This window comes from Tympanuchus pallidicinctus, unplaced genomic scaffold (assembly GCF_026119805.1).
Source record: "Tympanuchus pallidicinctus isolate F22 unplaced genomic scaffold, pur_lepc_1.0 scaffold3, whole genome shotgun sequence".
Classification (NCBI taxonomy): Eukaryota; Metazoa; Chordata; class Aves; order Galliformes; family Phasianidae; genus Tympanuchus; species Tympanuchus pallidicinctus.
In genome coordinates this window covers 70,281,334-70,305,863 of record NW_026294747.1, presented here as the reverse complement: position 1 = coordinate 70,305,863, position 24,530 = coordinate 70,281,334, and the positions used below count along the sequence as shown (strand labels likewise).

At 35.3% G+C, this 24,530-nt stretch overlaps 1 protein-coding gene across 5 annotated transcripts in view; it reads right to left on the bottom strand.

Annotated features, from left to right (window-relative positions):
- PFKP (phosphofructokinase, platelet) overlaps positions 1-24,530 on the bottom strand; it is a 43,621-nt gene that overhangs the window by 15,960 nt on the left and 3,131 nt on the right. For all 5 annotated transcript variants that reach the window (XM_052693147.1, XM_052693146.1, XM_052693149.1 and 2 more), the window contains exons 3-15: positions 19,208-19,281; positions 14,084-14,161; positions 12,456-12,645; positions 9,824-9,989; positions 7,226-7,270; positions 7,020-7,128; positions 6,643-6,738; positions 5,392-5,484; positions 4,829-4,954; positions 4,210-4,274; positions 3,566-3,635; positions 973-1,119; positions 293-363 (exon numbers count right to left, since the gene is read on the bottom strand). In XM_052693147.1, the coding sequence (XP_052549107.1) occupies positions 293-363; positions 973-1,119; positions 3,566-3,635; positions 4,210-4,274; positions 4,829-4,954; positions 5,392-5,484; positions 6,643-6,738; positions 7,020-7,128; positions 7,226-7,270; positions 9,824-9,989; positions 12,456-12,645; positions 14,084-14,161; positions 19,208-19,281 (1,330 nt within the window). The remainder of the gene's footprint in view (positions 1-292; positions 364-972; positions 1,120-3,565; positions 3,636-4,209; positions 4,275-4,828; positions 4,955-5,391; positions 5,485-6,642; positions 6,739-7,019; positions 7,129-7,225; positions 7,271-9,823; positions 9,990-12,455; positions 12,646-14,083; positions 14,162-19,207; positions 19,282-24,530) is intronic.

Below are 24,530 nucleotides of genomic sequence, written 5' to 3'. Positions count from 1 at the left end.
GTAAGGAATCATGTTCAGGAATCACAAGGAGAATACAGGTTGTTAATCCTCCTAAGAAGTAAGTACCTTAGTGAATTTTTCAGGTGAGGTCCCAACTCCCATTTTTATTCTCTTTTCAGAGTTGGTACAGTACTATCAGGATACCATAGTTTGAATTTAAAATTTAAAAAAAATCTTTACTTTTTATAAAATAAGAGATTTAAAATAGTGAAAGGGGAAAAAAGCGTTGAATTACACACAAGTTATAACATTATAGAATTCAACATAGCAATTGGGAAAATATTGCCATTACCGTTTGGTACCAAGAATTGATCCTCCTTGACCAGTCCAGCCTCCAACATCTCCCCAGCTGATTTCCTTGATCTTCAAAACAAAAAAAAGGAGATTATGTTATGTGATTATACAGTTACTTCTGGCATGCAACAAACAACAGGCACCACATGTAAAGTTGCTGAACCAAGTCGTAGGGCACTTCAGCAGCACCAAAAATGAATTTGGCAATAATAGAAACCAATACCAACAAGTTAACTTAAGTTCTCTTGATTTCTTACCAGTCTCTTCCCATTCTATTTGTTCTCTCCTTCTCCAGATCATGAAAATCTCTCCCCCTTGTTTCATATGATCCTGTTTTCACATTCACTTTTAATGAACATGAAACACAAGCACCTAAAGCTAGCTTTTTTGATAGTAGTTTTGGGATATATGGCTCTAGCTGGGCAGTAAAAAAAAAAATGAAAAAAAAAAAAAAAAAACACTGAACTAATTTCATAGCTCCTTAGCAAATGGTAGTACTTAATATAAATGAATGTATAGGCTCAAATAGATGACGAACAAAGATACAATCTGGGTTTTAGGAATTTATGAAATAAAAGAACTTCAAGAATCACTTCTCATGAGAGTGCCACAGAAGACAACTTCCAAGAACATGAACAAAGTAGTAGAGTGGGATGGGATACACAATACTATACTGACCTTTCCTCTAGCAAAACCTTCAAATCCATCAATGACAGCAAACATTTTATGGCCTTCAGTTATGCCAACTCTCACTGCAGCCCTCACTGCAGCATTCATTCCAGCTGCAGGTGCACCAACATTTAAGACTGCTACGTTAAAATTGGTCTGCAAAAGAAAACCAACAAATTTGAATAAGGACTTCCATTTCTACACCATGTTCCATTTTTCCATCATACGTAGATGTTAAATATTGGAATACAGGAAAGGAAATTGCAAATCACCAAAAACCATTAAAAGTGTCAAGTCAGAAAGTACATACATAAATCTATTCTCATTTGCACAACATCCTTTAAGACTGTCACATTTTCATTTGATTTGCAAGTGGTTAATTCAGAATTCTGTAGCCTGGCTCAGCTAAATTAAAGAAAAATAAACAAAACTGCCTAAGCTATTCAACTTATTTCATATTCCCACTCAAGTTTTCCAATATGCAACTAGAATATCTCAGAAAAGAATAAAAGCTGATTTTGTTCATTCTAGCACCATAACCATTAGGCAAATGCAATCAGTAAAGATGCACAGCGGCAACTTTTAAGTTAAAAGTACCAGCCTGACTTCTAGAGCAGCTGGAAGCATAGCACGAAACAAGATTGTTCAGCATCTTGATATGATAATATAAATTTTCAGATTATGACAGATTTTAAAGAATTTCTTAACGATTCACAATTGATTGTCTACATATACTGTCATCCCCTCCTGCAAGTTTAATAGGTGTCCCATGTAAATGTCTATCTCATTCAAATGGAAAAGTATGATACATCAAGTATATATTTTTAATCTAAAACACAGATAATGTAAGAGAGAAGGTTCTGCTTAAAAACAAAAGTAATAAATATTTTGGTACATAACGTACCTGAACATTTAGTCTCTCCTTTTATATTTGTTAGTTATCAACTGCATTCCAGATGAAACAACTATGTAAATGGATGTAAGCATTGCTGACTGAGCAATAGAGGTGACTATATTCATGAAACCGAGTGACAAAATAGGATGTTAAACATCTGTCTTGTTGCAACAGACAATTCTAAGCTGTGAGAGTTTTCAAATTAAGAACTCTTTTTTTAGTGGACTTACATTGCCATGCTAATATATACAAGAGCATTCAGACCACAGATATTTTTCAAAGGGGAAAAAAAAAAAAAAAAATCAGAAATAAAAATATCCACATATAGAATTGCTTTGTAAAGATAAACAAAGCATGGGTAAACAAACAAAGGTACTTTACATGAGTAAAATTCTAGCAAGCATCTTTGGATTTAATTTCAACTGTAAAATGTGAAATGTCATACTACTGTACATGAACAAGCATTACTTGAAATATAAAACATTACCATTAAATCACAGACCACTGTCCATTATTAAGAAAAAGTCAGACAATAAGAATCACTGACACCCAAAAAGAATTATATTTTTATTGTGTATAAATAAGTATCTATTTCAATCTAAGACACTGTAACTTATCTATTCTGTTTTATACTTACAACTCTGAAATTAATACCGAGAGCAAAACATAAGTAAGTAATTAAAACTCGACATGCCTGACCTTTTAGGAAACATGCTTACCAAAACAGAACTTACATGATATCAAACTATGCAAGAAAAATGCAAGAAAATCTGACAGCCTGTGCTTATATACTGAAATTTGCCATGCTTTACACCAACTGAACAATGTTAATTTTTTTTTTTTTTTTTTATAATCAGTAACATGACAAACTTGTAGCAATTTAGTATTGGAGAAGGTCTAAAAGTTACTTGGTTTACTCTGGAAGATGGGAATACAAAACAAAAACAAACACACAAAACAACAAACAGACAGCAATTGTTAAACAACAATCAGACAAACAGAAATAAAAGACTGCATGCTCTTTGTTTTGTTTATTTTAAACTTCAGTTCAACCAAAGGACTGTAAAAAAGGCAAAGGAAGCATAACAGTAAAATATTTGTACACAGCAAAGCAGAATAGAGCATACAGTAAGCTCTGGTGATGATCAGCTAAGTCTTTTCCTCAACAGTTTGTCTACTTTTTAATTCCCCACCAACTCCTTTTAGTGAAGCAAACAGATTTGGATGGTGTGATCACATCCAAGTACTTGCTATTTATTCCAAATGACCTACAAACTCCTAGTGTCTTCCATCATTAAAGGACATAGCAAAACTACTATAAAACAAAGCAGGCTCTTGTTCATCACTGACAGAAATGCACAGCTAATGGTGGTGACTATGCTGAAAGATTGCATTCTGTAGTTGAAAATTTGCTCTATCAAATAGCATTTATTGTGCTACGCTGTTACCATATTATTTACTGAAATAAATAGGAAGCATTATTTCCAGAGTGATGTCTCTCCCTTTATTTTTTTTTAAAGTTAGTTATTATTGTAACTAAATTGTTTGTTACAAGCAATTTTTCTGCCAGTATAATAATTAACCAATTTTATAAAATATTCTACAGCGAAGATTTGAAGATAATACTAAGGGAGTAGGAGAAAAAAAGTTGATTTGTTATGAAAACTCAATGGCAGACAGGTATTGCACACATTAAATACTCCTCACCTTTGGAAGCTCGGCATCTGGCTTTTTTTGTGACAGTAATTTGTAGGTGTTAAGGTTGTTTTCAAAGCTCCTAAATAACGAATAGATAAAATAAACATTACCAAGTTTTTGAATATATAGTTATTTTCAAGGAAATATCAAACTTTTTCCTAAGCTGTCAGAAAGTATCTCAACTTAAGATATGTTTTTTAAGATTGCATATCCTATATATAATAACATATTTATTGACTAACATGTAAGTATATATACTATAGGAAAACTAACAGCTGCTTGCAAACATACTCATCTTAAACACGTTTGGTTTCAAAGCTCTAAATAAACAGGCACATGGTTGCAATCAGCCAGCTCATACATAACAGCAGCTCTTTTTTCTGCAAGTAGTTATCTTAATATCAGTCTTTAGGACTACTGTTTTCTTTGGTTTGTGCGGTGTTTTTTTTTTTTGTTTTTTTTTTTTTTTGCTTATTTTAAACACAGATAAGAGTTTCAATTACTGTTTTAAGCAACTCTTCCTTTGTCTTCTAAATACACAAAAACAGATGAAAATAAATTATGTAAAATAAATTAAAAAAAAAAATTGTTGGTAGAACTGCAGAAAAATGCAGCATTTTATAGAGAAAATAAACTGATATGAGTGGCAATACCTCCCACGAAGCCTGACAGCCTCAACAAATCTTCCTTCATCCATGGCTTTCTGTACTTCTTGAGTCTTGAAAGAACAATTTTATTATTGGACATGTTTGAAAAACACAGAAAGTTATTCATCTAATATTTCTGTAAACAGACATTCTGAAATAGCTTTCTAAAGGGAAAAAAATGAAAATTTGATATTTGAAACATAAAATATCCAAAGCTACAAAATTGGGGTAAAGTGGCTGGAAAGCTGTGTGGAGGAAAAGAATCTGGGGTGTTGGTCAACACTTGGGATGCCAGTAGTGCACCCAGATGGCAAAGAAAGCCACAACCATTCTGGTTTGTATCAGAAATAATGTATTCAGCAGGACCAGGGAGGTGACCATCCCTCTGTACTCAGCTCTGGTGAGGCGGCACCTTGAGTATTGTGTTCAGCTGTGGGCCCCTAACTACAAGAAAGAGATCGAGGGTCTGGAGAAGCCTAGTGAAAAGGAGGCTCAGGGGAGATGTCACTGCTCTCTACAAATCCCTGAAAGGAGGTTGTGGCAAGGTGAGCATCATCCTCAGAGTATACAGTGCTCTGTTATAGTTAATGAATAACTGTAAAATATATTTTTGCCAGAAACTCACCATCTGCACACATTCCATCAAAGGCAGACGGACAGCTTGGTTTCCAGACAGAGACACAACACAGGCAGGAGTATCTGGAGTAGCTTCTAAAAGTGCAAGCACAGCTTCCACACCCATTCGGCTTGCCTGAAAATAAAAAGTGTTCTAGTGCTCAAGTAAGCATTTAAAAGCAAAATGCTTCCAACCACAGAATTACTCAAGATTTCTCTGCAAATCAAGTTGAAATAACATTTTTTCAGAAGTAGCAGCAGCCTGATACCACATCAGACTATAAAACATGCAAGATTGTTCTTGCAGCTTTGCTTTTTAGCCCTACTCCAGATTTTTTTTTTTTTTTTTATGCAAAGCTCTTCACTATTTTAAATTTGAGGTTTCCAGACAGTCCAGACAATTTGATACCTCCTTCACCCTAATAAAAAAAAAATAAATCTATGCAGATGATGTAGCTCAGCTTGTCAGTGTGAAACTACTACAAATGATCAACTGTGAAGTAAAAACATACTATTTACTTCTACCATTTGGTACCATTTGGTGCCAAAACAAGTTATTCTAGGTTCACTCACCAAAATTCTATCAAAAGCTGAAGGAGTTCCACCTCTTTGCACATGACCCAAGATAGTCACTCGAGTGTCAAATCCAAGCCGCTGAACCACAAGCTGCAAAGAATTTCAAAATGGAATGGTTTTATTAGTGTAACTACTTCATGAACTATGTTCATGTATTACACTGTTTCAAGTGTTACTGTAATAATAAAAAAATCTCACATACTGTCCATTTTTAACATGTCAACTTTCATAGTATTTTCATTATTGTAATGGAAGATTTTATTTTTTTCCTAAACTAGAATTAAACTCCAGGTTCCCAATCCAAAAGCACATCTTATTTAATAATGACAAACCAATTCCTTAAATTGCAATACTACAATTATATATGCCTGCAATTACTGATTTGAGATTTCCAGACTCAGTATCAATATTACAATAATGAAATGTTTTGAACGGCTGTCTGACCTTATGAAAAGATCCTAACTAACAACAACTGAAATAATTTCCCTTTAAATGTAATCTGGATAAGAAAGTACAAATATAAAATACAATCAACAATACATGTAAGAATCTGTTTTACATGGATTGCTCTTGCATTAAAGTGTAACCAGCAGGTCAAGGGAAGTGAGTCTGCCCCTCTACTCTGCTCTCTTGAGATACCACCTCAAGTATTGCATCCAGTTTAGACTCCCAAAACAAGAAGGACATGAAGCTGTTGGAGCAGGTCCAGAGGAGGGCCATGAAGATGATCAGAGGGCTGAAGCACCTCCCCTACAAGGATAGGCTGAGAGTGCTGGGGCTCTTCAACCTGGAGAAGAGAAGGCTCCAAGGAAACCTCATGGTGGCCTTCCAGTACCGGAAGGGGGCCTACAGGAAAGTTCAGGAAGGACTTTCTATAAGGGCAGGTAGTGACAGAGTGAGGGGAAATGCAGTTAAATTGGAAGAGGGTACATTTACACTAGATATCAGAGAAATTCTTTACTGTGAGGGTCTGGAACAAGTTGCCCGATGAGGCTGTGAATGGCCCCTCCCTGTCAGCATTTAAGGCCAGGATGGACGGGGCTTTGAGCTACTGGTCTAGAGGGTGATGTCCCTACCTACATATAGCAAGGGGGTGGAAGTAGATGATCTTAAGGGTCCCTTCCAATCCAAAACATTCTACGATTCTATGATCAATTTATATTATAGAAATGCTATTGTTAGTAAAAAAAAACTCCCTATTATGAACAGAAAGTGCATCTTAAGGATATTGACACTATTGACACTTACATCTTTAACCTTCTCTGATGTTATAGGTTTGTTGTGGCAATCAATAGCGCCTTCAGCTACAATAATAATATTCAGCCTTTTCTTTCGTGCACGGTTCTACAGCAAAAACAAAAGCATATCCATATATAAGAAAAAAAAAAAAAAAAAATCACAGCACAATTTTAAAAGCAATTATTATACATTAAGAAATATTCCCCCTCTTTCCAGTTTATACTTGATCACTTCAGAGTTCTCATACATTTCATTTTCATACAGGGCTTTTCATTGATGAATTGAAATACCTTTCATCAAATGAATAAGGAAAGGTACTGAAAGGTCTGATCACACTGCTAAATCACGGTGTATCTGCAAAAAGTCAAAACACAGTAATACATTACCTCTGAAAGCTTAACACACATTGAATCCTCCCATCCTTCCTCTGGTGGGTATTCAGGAATAAATACCCAATCTGCACCACAAGCTAAGGCACTGACAAGAGCTAAATACCTAATAAATATAACAAAAATAATTAGACATTTATTGTTCAGATTTTTTTTAATTTTTCATAATTATATTTGTACAAAATACTGAAGACAATACATACCCACAGTGTCTACCCATAACCTCCAGAACAAATGTCCTCTGATGGCTATTTAAAAAAAAAAAAAAAAAGTATGAAAGAATAATTCACTGCAGCTCAGAAATCTAAAATCTTCAACAGCTGGTATCAAGAAATGGTCTCAGTTTGCCAGGTTGCCTAACACAGAATTAATTTGAAAAATAAAAGATCATATTGATCTACGTATTTAAATTGCATGTCTTTTATAACTTAATTTGTTTTCATTATACTTTACTCTAAAATAAATAAAAGTAGTTAGGAGAGAAGAGATGAACAACCTAGGGATGTGAAAAACAATAAGAAAACCTTGTACAGGTACATTGGCCAGAAGAGACAGGCCAAAACGGGCATACTTACTTTGGTAAATTTAAAAGGAGAACTGGCTTCAACAGATGAAGAGAAAGCTGAGGTGCTGAATGAGTTCTTCACCTCGGTCTTCACTGGTGGCCAGGATTCTATTCTTTTTCACTTCCCTGAGCCCTGCATACTCAAACCTCTATGTGGGGACCAAGGAGGTAAATCCCTCCCCACTGTAAGGGTAGAGTAAGTCCGAGAGTGCCTCCTTAGACTGAATGAATACAAGTGTATGGGGCTGGATGGCATGCCTCCCAGGGTCCTGAAGGAGCTGGCTGAGGTGGTTGCTGAGCCGCTCTCCATCATATTTGAGAAGTCGTGGCTGTCAGGTGAGGTCCCGGATGACTGGAGGAAGGGTCACGTCACTCCCATATACAAGAAAGGGAGCAGGGAGGGGAGCAGGGAGGACCCAGGGAACTACAGGCCGGTGAGTCTCACCTCCGTGCCTGGGAAGATCATGTCCAGATCCTCCTGGACAACATGCTCGATCACATAAAAAATGAGCATGTGATCTGAGACAGCCAGCATGGCTTCACCAAAGGAAGGTCATGCCTAACTAATCTTGTGGCCTTCTATGATGGAGTGACAGCATTGGTGGACGAAGGGAAGGCGACCAGTGTCATTTACCTGGGCCTGAACAAGGCCTTTGACATGGTCCCCCACCACATCCTCATCTCCAAATTAGAGGGAAGTGGATTTGATGGGTGGACGACCCGATGGATAAGCAATTGGTTGAAAGGCCGCAGACAGAGGGTGGTGGTCAATGGCTCCATGTCCAGATGGAGGCCGGTAACAAGTGGTGTCCCCCAAGGGTCTGTCTTGGGACCGGTGCTCTTTAACATCTTTATTAATGACATCGATGAGGGAATTGAGTGCACCCTCAGCAAGTTTGCTGATGACACCAAGCTGAGTGGTGTGGTTGATACAGTGGAAGGAAGGGCTGCCATTCAGAGGGACCTCGACAGACTTGAGGGCTAGGCTCGGGTTTTACATTTGGGCCAGATGCAAAAAAAAAAAAAGTGCAAGGTTTTGCATTTGGGCCAGAAGAACCCCAGGCACCCCTACAGGCTGGGAGGAGTGGTCGTTAAGAGCAGCTCAGCAGAGAAGGACCTGGGGGTCCTGATGGACGAGAGACTGAACATGAGCCAGCAGTGCACTCTGGCAGCCAGAAAGGCAAATGGGATCCTGGGCTCCATCAGGAGAGGGGTGGTCAGCAGGGACAGGGAGGTGATTGTCCCTCTCTACTCGGCTCTTGTGAGGTCCCATCTGGAGTACTGTGTCCAGGTGTGGAGCCCTCAGTACAAGAAAGACATAGAGATTTTGGAAAGGGTCCAGAGGAGGGTGACTAAGATGATCAGGGGACTGGAGCACCTCCCCTATGAGGACAGGCTGAGGGAGTTGGGCTTGTTCAGCCTGGAGAAGAGAAGGCTGCGGGGTGACCTCATTGCAGCCTATCAATACCTGAAGGGAACCTACACCCAGGAGGGGAGTAAACTCTTCAAAAGGGCTGACAACAGCAGGACTAGGGGAAATGGATCCAAGTTGAAGGAGGGAAGATTTAGGTTGGATGTTAGGGGGAAGTTCTTCACAAGGAGAGTAGTTAGGCCCTGGAACGGGCTGCCCAGGGAGGTTGTGGATGCCCCATCCTTGGACATGTTCAAGGCCAGGTTGGATGAGGTCCTGGGCAACCTGATCTGAATGTGTATGTTTGGTGGCCCTGCTAGGCAGGGGGGTTGGAACTACATGATCCTTGAGGTCCCTTTCAACCCAGGTGATTCTGTGAACCTCTAGAAATGTAAGTGATGCAAAGGCATAATTAAGAATTTTAGGATACCACAATAGTATTTCCTAGTCTGATTTTTAAGTACATAAAAATATAATTTAATTGCTTAAACTTTGTCTGAGTAAAGATAACATACAAATGGATACCATCTGAATCTTCTTTAGAATGTTATGTCCAGGAAAGATCAAAAACATAAAAACCAAAGCCTTCTCCTAAAGCTGATATTGCCTCTACCATCAAATACTTGTACTACTGCCATGATGGGAGTGGTAGAAAAGCTGCAAAGAAACCAGGATATGTATTCACACAATAAATACTATGTATACCAGTTACCTAACATCTTAAGATGACTATATACCTTCCGTTACTGTATAGCAATAGGAAACAAGATTTGAAGCATAACAATCACACACATATTACAGTTTTTCGTAACATGCACAATTTACCTTTGTGCAGTGGTCATGATGGCATCCACAACTTCAATGATCCTGTGCAAGGCTGAGTCTGTTCCTATGGTCATATCAGTGCCACAGAAGTCATTGTCTATGGACCCAACCATTCCCACAATGTTAAGGTAAGCATATTTCTTAACAGCCTCTTCATCAATCTTTCCTGTAAAAAATTACCCAGAGAAGCATCTGGATTAAGTTAGATTAAACTTAATAAAACTCAACGTTATCAGACACATTGCTTGGCTGCTCTACAAATTAAACATATCCAAACGTAACTGCTGTTTAGATATTTCACGTAACAAGGTTAGTCAAAAGCATAAGGGAAAACCAAACAACCAACCAAAAGAATCCTGCAATTAACTCCTATGATAAGGAGGGAAACAAGAGCTTTTCAGTTCACTTCAAAGTGTTAACAGACTGTCATGCCTTATAACCAAACTTAAAATTGGTGGCTGGGATATAATAGCATTTAATTTGGAGTATCAGTGTCTGACATGCAATGAAGAAGCAAAATGATGCAAACTGGATGTGAGTGGGCAAATGTAAGCAATCGTAACACCTCATTTACACTTTTGAAGACTTTTGCATCACTGAAAGGCTCTGATTTCACAATTAATAAGTAAATAGAATAGAAAAGCTCCTATTGGCATTTTTAGTATGTGTCTCCTCACGCCTAAGAGAAAATGCTGAATCACTCAAGAGTTCTAAAGGACCTTAGCTGCTGCAGTGCTTAGAATTACCTCAGTATCTATGGTGGGGATCATAATAAATGTAACAACAGATTTTTAATGTGAGATTCAAGACTATGGATTTGTATGTTTGATGTCTATACCGAACAAAATATTAGAAATCATAACAGAAAATATAACTCATTTTCTTGCAGATAGATATAGCATTCTGAAGAAGAATCAAAATGTTTTATATCAACATATGTAACGTTTTACAAAGTGTTCTGTACTGTTCTGTAAGTGAAATCACACAAATAAGGGGCATTTGGTTGACATAATCTACCTGGATTAGGTAAAGCCAATGACAAGGTGCATCCCCAATGGATTTTGGAAAAACTGATTAGTCATTGCATGGTAGAGAAGGTTTTTGCATGGAATAAATTATATGAAAGAGAATGAAAAAATAAAAAACAGAAAGATGTAATAAATGCAGATTCTTGCATCAGAGGAAGGTAACCAATGGAGTACTATAGAGATCTGTACTGTTCAGTATATTCAGCAGTAACCTAAAATAGGGAATGAGCAGAAAGTTGCCTGAGCTTACTGATCAAACTGAATTATTTGGGTTCTAAGGGTACGGGGTTTCTGTGAAGAAATAAGGAAGACTAGCAAGACACAATGACCAGTGAAGTATCAAGTGGACTTTACTGTAGATAAATGTGAACTAATCCACATGAAAAACATATCCTAACATCAAAAATAAAATAATGCTGTTTTTGTTAAGGAATCAGCACCAGTGGCCAGTAGCAGTAAAAATAAAAAATAATAATAAAAAAATCTAAATATTAGGAAATATTAGGAAAATAACAGAAGAAAACAGAGATCATTATACTACTGTGTGGATCCATTGTTTGCCCTCATCTTGAATACTGGGTGCAGCTTGGGTCCTCCTCACCTCAAAAAGGATATGTAGAACTGGAAAAGGTTCAGAGAAGGGCAACAAAGATGATCATAGATACAGAACTTATAATATAAGGAACAACTAAGAAAGGACTCTTTCTTCTAGAAAAGAGATGAAAAAGTACAACAGCTTAAAGTCTCAACAGGCAAACAGAGAAATCAGGATCAATCATTCAGTGCTTGTATTAAGTCAAAAACTAGAAGACACCAAATGAAACTAGAAACCAGCAGGATCAAAATAAATAGAAGATTCTTTGCAATCCTCACAAACTCCTCTAAGTTGTAGAACTCATTGCTACACAGTGTGTTCAGCAAAAATCTGTATGTGTTCAAGGAGACGGTATACATTCAGGAAAGAAAAATTTGTTAAATGACTGATGTTCTGGTTCAGTAAGTCTCAAAGCCAGAAATTGATGGAACCTAGGAAAAGAACTTAAAGATACTAAATAACTTATAGCATCAGCACAGCATTATACAAGCCTGCACTACTGTACTTTTTTATTGTACTAAACATTCTCTTGGATGCTATCAAAAATGATTAACGGGCTGTATGCATTTTTACCAACAGATACAATGTTCTGATTTTGAGCAATGCATATAAGCAGAAAAACATCATAATTTAACAACATCCAAATGTGTGACTTGTAGGAAAGAAATTACCCTGTCAGTTTGTACTTGAAGAAAAGGGCTTTTCCAGTAAAAGGTTTAAAGGCTCTGAAAATGGTTCATCATGGGGAAAAAAAAAAAAAAAACAAATCATACAGACACTTGTCCAGTAGTTTATTCGGTCTTTCTCAACATTTGTGGTATACAGGAAAGGATGTAGAGAAATCAAGAACTATTAAATTATGAAGAAATGTGTAATTATGTAGAATACATGTATTTCATTTTTGAACACAAGAAATACCCTCTGAATATAGTTTGTGAATACGTAGTTACAGCACAAAACTTCTCTAAAGACTGAACTGTGAGTTTGGTGGGTCTCAACACAAACTTACCTTTCTGTGCCAGTTCTTCTAGAAGTCCACTCCATTCTTCACGGAACAGATTGGCACCAGTTAAGCTACCATCTCCACCAATCACACAAAGATTAGTGATTCCTCTCTGAACCAAGTTGCAGGCTGCCTGCAGGCGACCCTCACGGGTACGAAAGGATTTGCAGCGTGCACTACCAATGACTGTACCTCCCTAGATAAAGGAACATAAAGGGAACTTAGTTTACGTCTATAATCCAGACTATTACTGAACATTTTGTTTGTTTTTAAGTTGCATTAATGATGAGTTGTTACTTTGCAGCATAACAGCCATTTTAATTCCACCGTGAATTAAAACAAATGAAAACAATTACCAAGCTCATGGGAAATTATGTTCTCAGGAGTGGATAAATACACCAGGGAAAAGAGAAAACACTCAAATATGACTGATAAAGAGCTACTCTTGAAACAAAATATTAAATTATTTGGGATTAATTTTAGTAGCACTCCAATTAATTACTAATATCTATTAATATGTAATAACAGAAGTAAATGATGCAACACTAAATAGTCAAGATTCAGATGAATTTGATCCAGCACAACTGTTTTTAATTAAAGTCATGAAACCTATGAACATGCACAAAAAAGATGTATCCATTCCTAAGGCTCAAAATTAGCATTTATTGTGCTTCCACAGAACTTTTGAGAAGAACATACAATTTTCTATTTCATTGATTTATATACTGCATATATTAATCTGATTAAAAAAAAAAAAAAAAAAAAAAAAAAGATCTTCCACCAAAAACCAGAGTAGCTGTTTTCAAAATGCCAAAAACATCTCTGTGTACATGTAGGCATTCTCAAAATATGACATGTAATATAACTGAGAAAACATACCACGCTAGATATTTTCATACTTAAAAAAAAAAAAAAAAAAAATTGTTGAGAGTGGAAAAGAGACTGCATTTGAAACAATGTACTACAACTTAGTAGGCTGAGAAGTCTCTTATCAGAACAACTAAATACATTCTCAGCTTCACTGTTGATGCTATTCTTACAGTATGTATTCAGCATCACATTCTGCTCCTGCCTTTGCTCATCAATCCTTGACCACCTCAACTTTCTTTTAATCAAAAGGCCACAGATTATACAAGATGGACAGAGCATAAAAACAAACATACAAAATACATGCACATATAACTTTTTTTTTTTAAATAATTGTAACATTCCAGCTTTTTTTCTGTTTGTTTTATTAAAAAAATAAAAAGCGTGTTTTTCTCTGCTTTATGTTTATTACAGTAGCTTTACATAGCTAATACCAGCTTCCATATATTCACTTGCCTTACAAAATATAGTTATTCCATACTTCGACCTTATAATATCTTTGCCAGTATGTCTTTAGGAGGCTAACAACATGATATTGAAGATTTAGAACAAAAGCTTTCAATATGATTTTTGCGTACTACATTTAAGATCCTTAAGTTCTTCTTTAGAAGGTGTCAGGCAATCACACTATAAAAAACAGGTACTGGTCACTCTGTCATCACATAAATAAGATTTCATAACTGCAATATTAGTTCATATTGGGAAAAAAAAAAAAAAAAAAAAAAAAAAAAAAGAATTAGATTTCACCCCTACTCCCTAATACTTACCACTTGCAGGATACTGGATACACTTTCCCAAGAAACTTCAACAATATTATCACCGCCATCAACCATTCCTTGGTAACCCTAAAAAAGGAAAGCATCTCAGAAGTCTTATTTGAAAAGTGGTAACATTTCCATTGTAATAGTACTCCCTGTGTATATCTTAATGCAAGTGATTAAAAGAAATGAATTAAAAGATATACTTAAAGGATACAGCATCCAAGCAAGTATCGCATTAGGAAATATATAGACATACGTATGTTTAGAAGACAGCAAAACTGACACTATAAACTAAAAATACTTAATTTGGGATGATCCACAGCAGACAAAGGTTTTATCCAATAAGAAGTAAATTGGTAATACTAGAGTACTGTATAATAGATTAGTATATGAATATTCTATAAAACTGGGACTCCCTCACTAACGTAATAGGATGGGAGGATAAATGAAATGTGGCCTCCACAGAAGTTCAAGTTACTCAAATTAAGCTCACAAGGATTTCAGTACAGATGCCACAGGGCACATGTTACAAGCTTCTGCTCAGTGAGATTAATTTACACTTTAGATGACTGAGTAACAGCAAAGATATATCCAGGTAGAAGATGATCAGTCTCAGATTTCTGTCATTCAACAGATCTTTTCAATATTTTGTGTACTCTCCATACACCTCTAGTATGTATCTAATATATACACATCTAAAATAGATGTCTTGAAGCTGGGGCATTATTTGTGTAATTCCTTCAAAATTGAAGGCCAAGCTGGGAAACTAAAGACATGTAATCTACATAACTTCAATGTACTTACAAATATATGTACGTCCATACACAGGATATGTAACAATATTTTTCTGAGAAAGAACATATCTTTCTGAGAAAGTGCAAAGATTCTCAGTAAGATTTATTCCAGTGTATCCAGCTGAGCTTGATGAAAGCTAATAAATTTAGTGCAATTATCAAAGAGGTATTAAAAGAAAAGCAAACAAGAATACAGAGAGTTCATTACGTCACTCAATACTGGATAGAAAATTTTTCCTACTCATCTCTACTTTGGCAACCACAGCTGAAAACAAGGGCAATAAATCCTGAAAGAGTATCACAATATTGCACTTGTAACAGATTACAGGAAGCTGCACTATAAACTCATGAAAATACATACAGTTGATATATTTGCTTCAATTATTCACCTTCCATTCTTACTTGAAAGAAAAAATAATCAAATTGCATTCAAGAAGGTATTACAGGCATATGCAGTAAAGGGATATTATATTAAAGACATAAAAATTGCTAATCCATATCTTATTAACCATTCTAAAACATAAAGAGGGAAGGGACAAACTTCCACTTGAAAGTGGTTTTACATTTTGAAGCACAGCTTCAAAAAAAAGATGAGCTTTATTGACTCAGAATTATAGGATGGCTGAGTTTGGAAGGGATCACTGGAAGCCATTTTGTCCACCTTCAGCCAGTCCCAACTTCAACCAACCATTCTGCAATTTTGTGATAGTTTCTCTATATAGACATGCAATAACAAGGGCTGTATTAATGATTTCCCCACCTGTAGAGCAAAGACAGGGAGCTTTTGGAACAAGCTAGATCCATTTTTGCTTTGTTTACATCAGCTTTTATTAACTCGGTTCTGCTTCTGCTTCCTAAGTGGTGCATTTAAGCTCACTTTAAACACTTTGACTACAATTTCAATTCAACAGGCAGATGCAAAAGACACAGAAGTTTTCAAAGAAAGCTTCTTAGAAAAGATATAAAGAAAAAAAAAAAGTATTAATAAAGAGCATGATTTCCATTTAACAGTTTACTTAAATTCTGATGCCAACTTGAGGTCTGAGCAATTCCTTGCAAAGGTAAAATTCAACTTGAAATATTTCATCAGTACAGCAAGCATCATACTTGAAAATAACGCTCTTATGTTTCCTTCCTCTATCCAACATCTGAGATTTCAAACATTCACAAGATACATACACATACACCATAACTTCTGGAGAGAGGGGCAGACAGTAAACACTGCTTCTCATCTTAAGTCTACAAAAACTTCTGGAAAAGAACAATCTGTCTTCTGACACCTTTCATTCAAGACATTCAGGGCTTCAGCAGTTGTTTAAATTTCCTTATTGAGCTTTTTTGGTTATTACTCAATAACATAAAATACTGTTACCACTGAAGGCACAAACCATTACGTAAAAGAGAAATTTTTCCTCACAGAAATCCATGGCTGCGGTACCACTGCATTTCTAACACTGGCCTCTTGAGAAAAAGACCCCTAAAAGCAAAGTGAACAATCTGAAAGTTCCACAGCTTAGTGGTAAGAGCGTGCATCCATGGGGAGCTATGTGCTTCAATCCATGAAAAAGAAACATTCATTTCTAAAACAAACTCCCACAGAGGAGAGCTACAACTTTTACTTCTCATTCTCATTTAAAGAGAGTCATTTTTGGTAAAATGAAAAACAAACAAACAAAAACCTTAAACTAGTCTCCTACAGCAGGCTGGTACTGTGCTTTCACCTCTTCAATTTTCACAGGATAAGTGAAATAAATCAATTGGATTCCAGCCTTAACACCCATCTGGAGGAGATTGGGAAATAAAGTGATGCTATTTCACAAGGATACAATGTTACAATGCTAAGACTAAATGCTAAAAGATGTTAACATGATTCTAATGTGAAATCAGGGCAACAGTGTATAAAAGTACTATTTCCACAAATGAATAGAATGATTTTCAGGTGTGCCAGCTTCAATGAAATAAGAAACGTTTGACCTGTTAGGGTTCTTTCTTAATCATGATTTTCATTCTAAAACTAGCTTTAATATTTATAATATTCGGGTGGGCTACTTATTCATATAACACAACTCCACACACTCGCTTTTGGGAATCAAAGTCTGCCTATGTAGCATAAGAATTCCAGTTTCTTTCACAAGATAAACTTAATATATACATATAAGTACATATATATATATATATAAGTATATATATATATAGTCAACTAAGACCGATTTTTATTTGCAATAATAGTCTCTCTCTTACTTCTGAAAGAAGCACAAGAAAATAGAGTTTATGTTTTTTACTTCAAATACTGACCTATTTTTGGTCACAGCTGTAGAAGACGGATGATTTTAGAGTGCAGAAGTTCTTACGAGGGAAGACAAAAGTGACAGTAGAACAAAACAAGTGTACTACAATTACAACAAAGTAAGTTTCAAAAGGCCGAGACTTTTTACTCAGTTTTTGACTCCAAATAAGAAAACATTTGTCATTAGCCAACAAAGACAATGAAAGAACTGGAGGGCACGACTTATGATGAACAATTGAGGGTATCTGGTTTGTTTAACTTAAAGAAAACTGAGAGCTCTCACAGCAGCCTATGGCATCCTCTGGAAAGGATTTCTGCTCTCTGATGATAAGTGATAAGATGAAAGCTGAGTCAGGGGAAATTCACATGAAATATCAGGAAAAAGTTCTTTACTGAGGGAGTAGTCAAGCACTGGAACAAGTGCTCATAGCTCCAAGCACAGTAACTTTATTTGTACAACTGACTCTCGTTCCAAAAATTCTGTGATTTTGATATAGGCTGGTTTAGTAATGGGAATGGGCATATTTCAGACGACAACATCACATTAGCAAATTTTAGTAATTATTACAGAAGCACTGTACTTTGTAATGGGACTTTTGAAGTTCAGAAAAACAGAAGCTTCTCTGGAAGTTTATGGCTAAATACACTCCATTATACAAAACAGCTTTTAGAAGGTAACAACTCTAGGACAAAGATGATAATTCTTAGTGCAGAGCTAACAAAAATAATAATAATAATAACTATTATTATTATCTGTCCTTTAAAGGTAACAAAAAAAAAGAACTCCTTCCTCAAAAATATTTGACCCATTTCAGCAAGTCTTCAGCACAGCTCAACACTGAAAGAATTCTAGAGGTTGGTCACATAACAAGCACACACTAAGTATTCAGAGCTACTTGCTGTAGCAGGGTAGTACAAAAGAATTTCGGAGCACAGTGCTTTACTTATTTGCATTTCAATACTTCACATCTCTTTAGTAAATCAACCCTAGGAACAAGCAGACCAAGAAAGAAGATAGATAAATTGCTGCCTTTTAAAGCTAAATTGTATATTTTGCATGCACAAAAAAGAAAACAAAGTACTTTTCTATCGTTTCTATGAACTCCTTTTGATAAATCACATTAAAAATAAAGAGCACATTCTGTTAGAAACACTAGATCTCGCCCATATAGTTTTTTTTTTTTTTTTTTTAATGATTTCTAGTCACCACATACTTCTAAGTAGGTGTAAAAGAATTCAAGTGTAAATAGAATGATTGTTTTGCTAAGAAGTATTTACTGAATTGTGTAATCTGCACATTTTAAGTGAAAGTGTATTTCAGTCTATCAGGCTTAGATAGTATTCTCATAATTTATATTAAACTTCTACATTTTTGTGTCAAATAACTATGAAAATCATTATTCAGGTTGACACTCTTCATGTAGGCAGGCAATCAACAGGCAGTCAAAAGCTTCAACCACAAAATTTTTTATGTCTGAATACACTAGTGATAGAGAAGGCTTTCAGTACTAAAGCCAGGAAAGACAGCACTAGCCCCACAGAACTCTTGATAAAAATGAGCTGTAAAAAAGCTCTTGGGGTTACCCATGAAATGGGGACAACAACCCCATTTACCCCGGGAGGAAGCCAAAGAGTTAAAAATTAGTAGTTTAACTACGCTGAAGGAGGTCATTATAAGTTACAATGATAGGGACCAGACAAACATCTAAATAGTACACAAATACATCAGTGAGTATTAAAGTTCAAATTCACCACTGAGCAACAGTTGAGGAACAACCACCTATTTTCTCAACATTTTCAGGCTTATGGCAGTACACAGAGAATTCAATACATAATAAAAAGTAGCTTTTAAATGAAATAGATTTAATCACACAACACATAAAAAGCAATTTCCAGAAATAAGTACGAAAATAAACATTGAGGTAATGATACATAAAATCTTTTTTTATTCTATATTACTTGCTCTTCACAATCTCCACAAGTATAATCAGATTACTCATGTAGAAGCAGAAGATAAATACAGAATGAATTAAAAAAAACCCCACTAACCTCATAAACGAAATAGACTTTGGCTTTCACGTATATTCCCATGCGTACTACTGCACGCACAGCAGCATTCATACCTGTTAAGAAAAAGCAAAATCACATTGGTATTGATTATCTTTGCATGCGTATGTGTATTTTCAGTGCTTTTGAAAACAAATTTAAAAGCCCAAAACATTAACTCATTCCTAATAACAGACAATGATCAGCATGTTTTAGTCAGGAATTTGCTTAATGACAGTGCTATCAGCCCATGAATACAAAAAGCACAAAACTATTTGCTTTGATGTAACGATTGTCTTAGATTGTCAACGGGATAGAATCAAAGACAATTATATGAATGCTAGTATGCACACTGATCAGTGACTGAACTGTTGCTTATTGTAGAACAGCATCATAAAAGTAAGAGCTGCTAAACCAGAAAGGGAATGGAAATTCTCGTCACAATTAAGTTTTCAATATGAAAACATTCAATCAATGTAGCTCATTCAAAAGAGGAATTATGCTGCAATAGCTTTTTCCTGAGCTCTCCAAAATAATGCAAATCTATACAGCCAGTTGGGAGCATAACCATTGACAGGTGTCCAATTAAAGCGAAAGAAAAAAGTACTAGTAAATCAATACAATAAATGTTTGCATTTAAAAAAAATTAAAATTAAATTAAAAATGCCTACACACTGCTTTGCTTCCTTGAAATGCAATCTCACATGGGAATTCTCTCCTCACACATCTAATAAACGATTATTAATATGAAGTCTTACACTCAAGTTGAACAATCAAACACCTGATCTTCTGAACACTAATGAAAGTTTGACTGGTTCCCCTACATGTGTTAAATGAATTTTTACCATAATACATCCCTTCAGATATTGTGTCATCTCACTCATTAATTAAGTTCACACAAAATATACTATTTGCTCCTTACACTAGCATAAGGGATTATGCAAAGCCTGGGTACAAAAGCAGCAGCTAGGCTACACTGAAAGAAATAATCCAGCACATCCGTTAAAAAGGGATGACAGAAACATTAAAAAAGAAACAAGAAACCACTCTAAACCTGCCGCATTCAGTAATATCAAAGTAACAAAATAGTAGGTGAGCTTCTCTGTTACCGTAGGCATTAAATGCTCACTAATATGGAAATACAAAAATAGGGTAAGTAGAATATATAACCCATGACACAGTATGCCAAAAAGGTCTACCCCTGAAACTTCTATCATCATTGGAAAAGGAAAAGAAAAGAAGTAGTATTAAAAAAAAAAAAAAAAAAAAAAAAAGAATGAGACTGAGTTTTTCTCAAATATTTCAAAAGTTGCTGAAGTGGCTAAACATAAAACATAAATTAAAAAAAAAAGTCTACCAAAATCAAGAAGTCGTGCAGTTTGATTTGCCGTTTGTATATACTGGCACTTTTCCTTAAGAATAAAATCCTAAGTTAACTGTTTTCCCATAAATTCTGAACTAGGAAGTAATAGCAAGAATCCTCTTACTGCCCCTCAGCCCTGTGCTGAGCACAAAAAAAAAAAAAAAAAAAAAAAAAACACAGCAGTTTTGGAACAAGATCTGGATAATGCCACGGAAAAGCTGAGAAATTCTTTCGACATGCTGTGCTGAAAAGAAAGTCAGCATGCTAAATTCCAGATTAAAACAAATCTACTACATACGGTGAAACAATTTTCAAACAAACAATAACGAAAACAGAAAGTAACACAAACACACACCAGGTCCTCTGGGAAACAGAAAAAAACCCTTCATTTTTCCAAATTATAAAATGAACTGTCATTGCACTGCCATTTTCTGCAAACCAAGACAAGACAAACACAAGCTACTCCATTCATTAAAGTCCATTGAGTACTTCAACTCATTAGCTGAACAACTGTTTGTTGTTTTCAGGTTTTTGCTTGTTTTTAAGAGGTGAGAACAAATTTTTAAATTATCCATATCACTGAAAAGTTCTAGGAGAGTGACTAAAAAGTTCATTTTCTGAAAGAAAGACTTACATTATCACTGAGGACTACTCAGAACTGCCTTGCTTTAAGAACTTTCTGTTCTTGAGGTTCAGCTCTGACACTTCTTATGTTTGGCACAGAAGGGGAAATAGGAAATAGTAAGGCATGTTCAGCTACAAAGACTGTGCTGCCTCACTTTCTACTACTCATATTTCGGTATTATTGGTCATGTATCACATCTTTGTATGTTTAGGATAAATCTTCCAAATCATGTATTTTAAAGAAGGGTAGCTCTCACTCCAGATTTTCTCCCATATCACTTTTTCCCTAAAAATTAGCCTGCAAATGTTGAACAGACTTAACTTTCACACTTGTAAAATAGTTTATTTCTCAAAATGAATTTTTCACATGAATATATTCATAATATCATCACATACTTTTTTAGTATTTCTTCATTTCCCTGTGTCTTACACGAAAAACTGGTAAGGCTCATAATTTACCTGTCTGAAAAGAGGGCAAAAATCCAGGAAAAACTAGGAGTTACAGACAGAAAGCACTTCCTCAGTACCAACACTGAAACTCAGTAAATTTATGCAACAGACATTGTTATTATTTGGTGATGTCTTTTTTTTTTTTTTGTACGAGGAAGATTTGGGCATCTACCAGCAAGCTCCTGCAAAAGTGGCTAGCATCTCATGAGGGCTGAGGACTAAAGCACATTATGATTTGGTATCTTCAAAATGCAGGTAAAACACTGAAGCTTTAGATCTTTATATCTTGGCTATCTAAATCTGAACACTGTGCTGCTTGCAGCTATACAAATATGTAAATACCGAACATTTCACAAAGTTTCTGCATAACTTATCTAACAAAACACTGCTTCATTTCATTATCATTGGAGTTCTACAATAGCATTTATGAATTACCACAATATCTATGAAATGTAATGTTACACTTACTACTGGAAAATAGATTTACCCAGTTAATTATGAATTTAGTTCTGAGTAATAAATACTGCATCAATAAACACATATGATTAGAATAGCAGCTTCAAAAGTAAGCCACAGACAAAAACATTATTTTTAATAACATAAGAATTATTCAAATTCTTTCTCAATTATCATTCGTATTTGCATTAAAGCCTTTGATAGAAGAAATGATTTATTTTGTCCTTTTGGACTCAGCAATGTTTAAGCTATCTGCAATTACTTGAATTAATTATAGGAATTATGCAAAACCATCTAGGAATTTATTGTCTGTTCAACTGTCTTTGAAATCACTAGTTTTTCACAGCAGAGTTACAAACAGAACTGCTGAAACTTTTAAGTGATTTCCAAGACAATCCCTTCCCTCAAAAAAATATTTCTGTACCATGGCTGCATCCTATTTCATATACACAAACAGAACTACAACAGAGGAGTTGAAATAAAACTAGGACACTCTCATGTTGAGCTAATTTTTTTTTTCCAGTTTAGTCAACTAAAAGAAGCATTTATATAAGTAACTATAATACTAAACAAGGAAAAGTCAAAAACACGTATTTTGGTCACACACCAAGAAATCCTTAAGTGCTACCAATTTTAAAGATAGGTATTGGTTTAAACATGTTTGATAAACCACAAAGAGTGTACTTAAGTACTATCTTGAAAAAGAAGCCTGAGTTAAAAGATTATAGAGAAAAACACACAAACTACAGGAACTGTACAACTATCTTAACACTATCAGCCAGAAAGACTTTATTCAGAAACAAAAATGGATATGAATTAGGAGACCATATGGTAATGAATTAAGAGACTATAATCATCATACTGAAAGATGAGAAAAAACAAAATTCAAAATCTGAACAAATCATTGAAAAAAATAATAATTGGAGTTTTCTCCATTTATCTTTAATCATGTCACATTTTATTGCAATCACAGCAATGACTCTAGATTTCTGAATACCATAGACTTTTTCTAACAGTAACACCATATTAGATCAGAGCCTTGTACTGCACAAATGCTTACATAACTACCATACCAGATACATATCTCCTTCAAGATTTAAAAAGCATCCTAACAGTCTATTTTCAATCTTAGAATTATAGATGCAGTTCCTCCAAAACATTAAATGTCATGAAAAAGATACACTCATCTATTAATAACTGTAAGCCTTGGCTTTACTTATATATGTATGCATGTCCATAAGTTAAATGCTTTTTGCACATGCCTATGTCTGTAGAAAAACAGAATCCTGTTTTCTGAGACAGATGTCTCAGTGATTATCTTCAAAGAGTTAGTAAATAAACTCTACAATTTGAACATTATAAAGGAGTGCATTTCATTAGTTTATTATTTTATTATTCATCCAGCAATCACAATTCATTTTTCCAATGTAACCAATCATGACAAGAGCAGCACATCTATGCTACCACATTAAATACGCCTTGAAACATCACTGGTAAGTCTGTAACACTTCAGACAGAGAAATAGAAGTCTTTATTTCTACGGCATTCTAGGACATTATCAGGTAATCCATATTCTACCTCCCTTAATTGTTATCTGCCACAACACTAAACCTTTTAGTTTGTCTCAAAAATAATGTGATCACCTTTAAAAAAATAATAATAATAATCCCAGGTGAGTAGATGGGCAACAGCCACAAATTCAGTATTTCCAGTGATGCAAATCTGTCTTCATCAGCTTTCAGATGATATGGCTCTTCTTGCTGTGGAGCCATACCAATCATGATCCTAGAACAGGAAGTCTGATTGGAGGTTGTACAAATGTAAAAGTAACCTACAGCTGTCAAAATTATCAGTGGTATCGGTAGCCACCATAAAACACCACCACTGTACTTAAAGCAGATCATGGCAAGTGTTGCAGCGTGATGACAGAAGAGTGACTCAAAACCCCTTTTCAGCTCACCTTTATGAGCAGCAGTCACCATCATTTAGAAACAGTGCACAAACCAAATCGACTCCTGAACTCTGAGAGTAACTGTCAGAACTTCTTTTCCCTCTCAAGGTACTTGAGATTAAAGAAGAAAGTACTTGCTTTAGTTCACTATTGAGCTGGCTAGGTAAAGTAATGCCTGCAAAGCTTAGTACTTGCACACATTAGTGCATAAACATAAAATAAGTGTAATATTTTAAGTACTGTATTGACGTAAAATAAGCCACTAATACATTCTTTAACACAAGCGTATTGTTTATGGTGGGGTTGGAAATGTGATGACTAAATCATAATAACCTTAGTATGGAGCATACATATTATATAGTCCTTATATTCCACAGTTAGTCAAAAAGACAAGCATAAAACCCTGCAAGAAAGTACCACAAAAGTGAGGAAGTAGCTTAAGCTTTAAAATATCCCATAAATAGAAAAGCCTGTGTATTTTA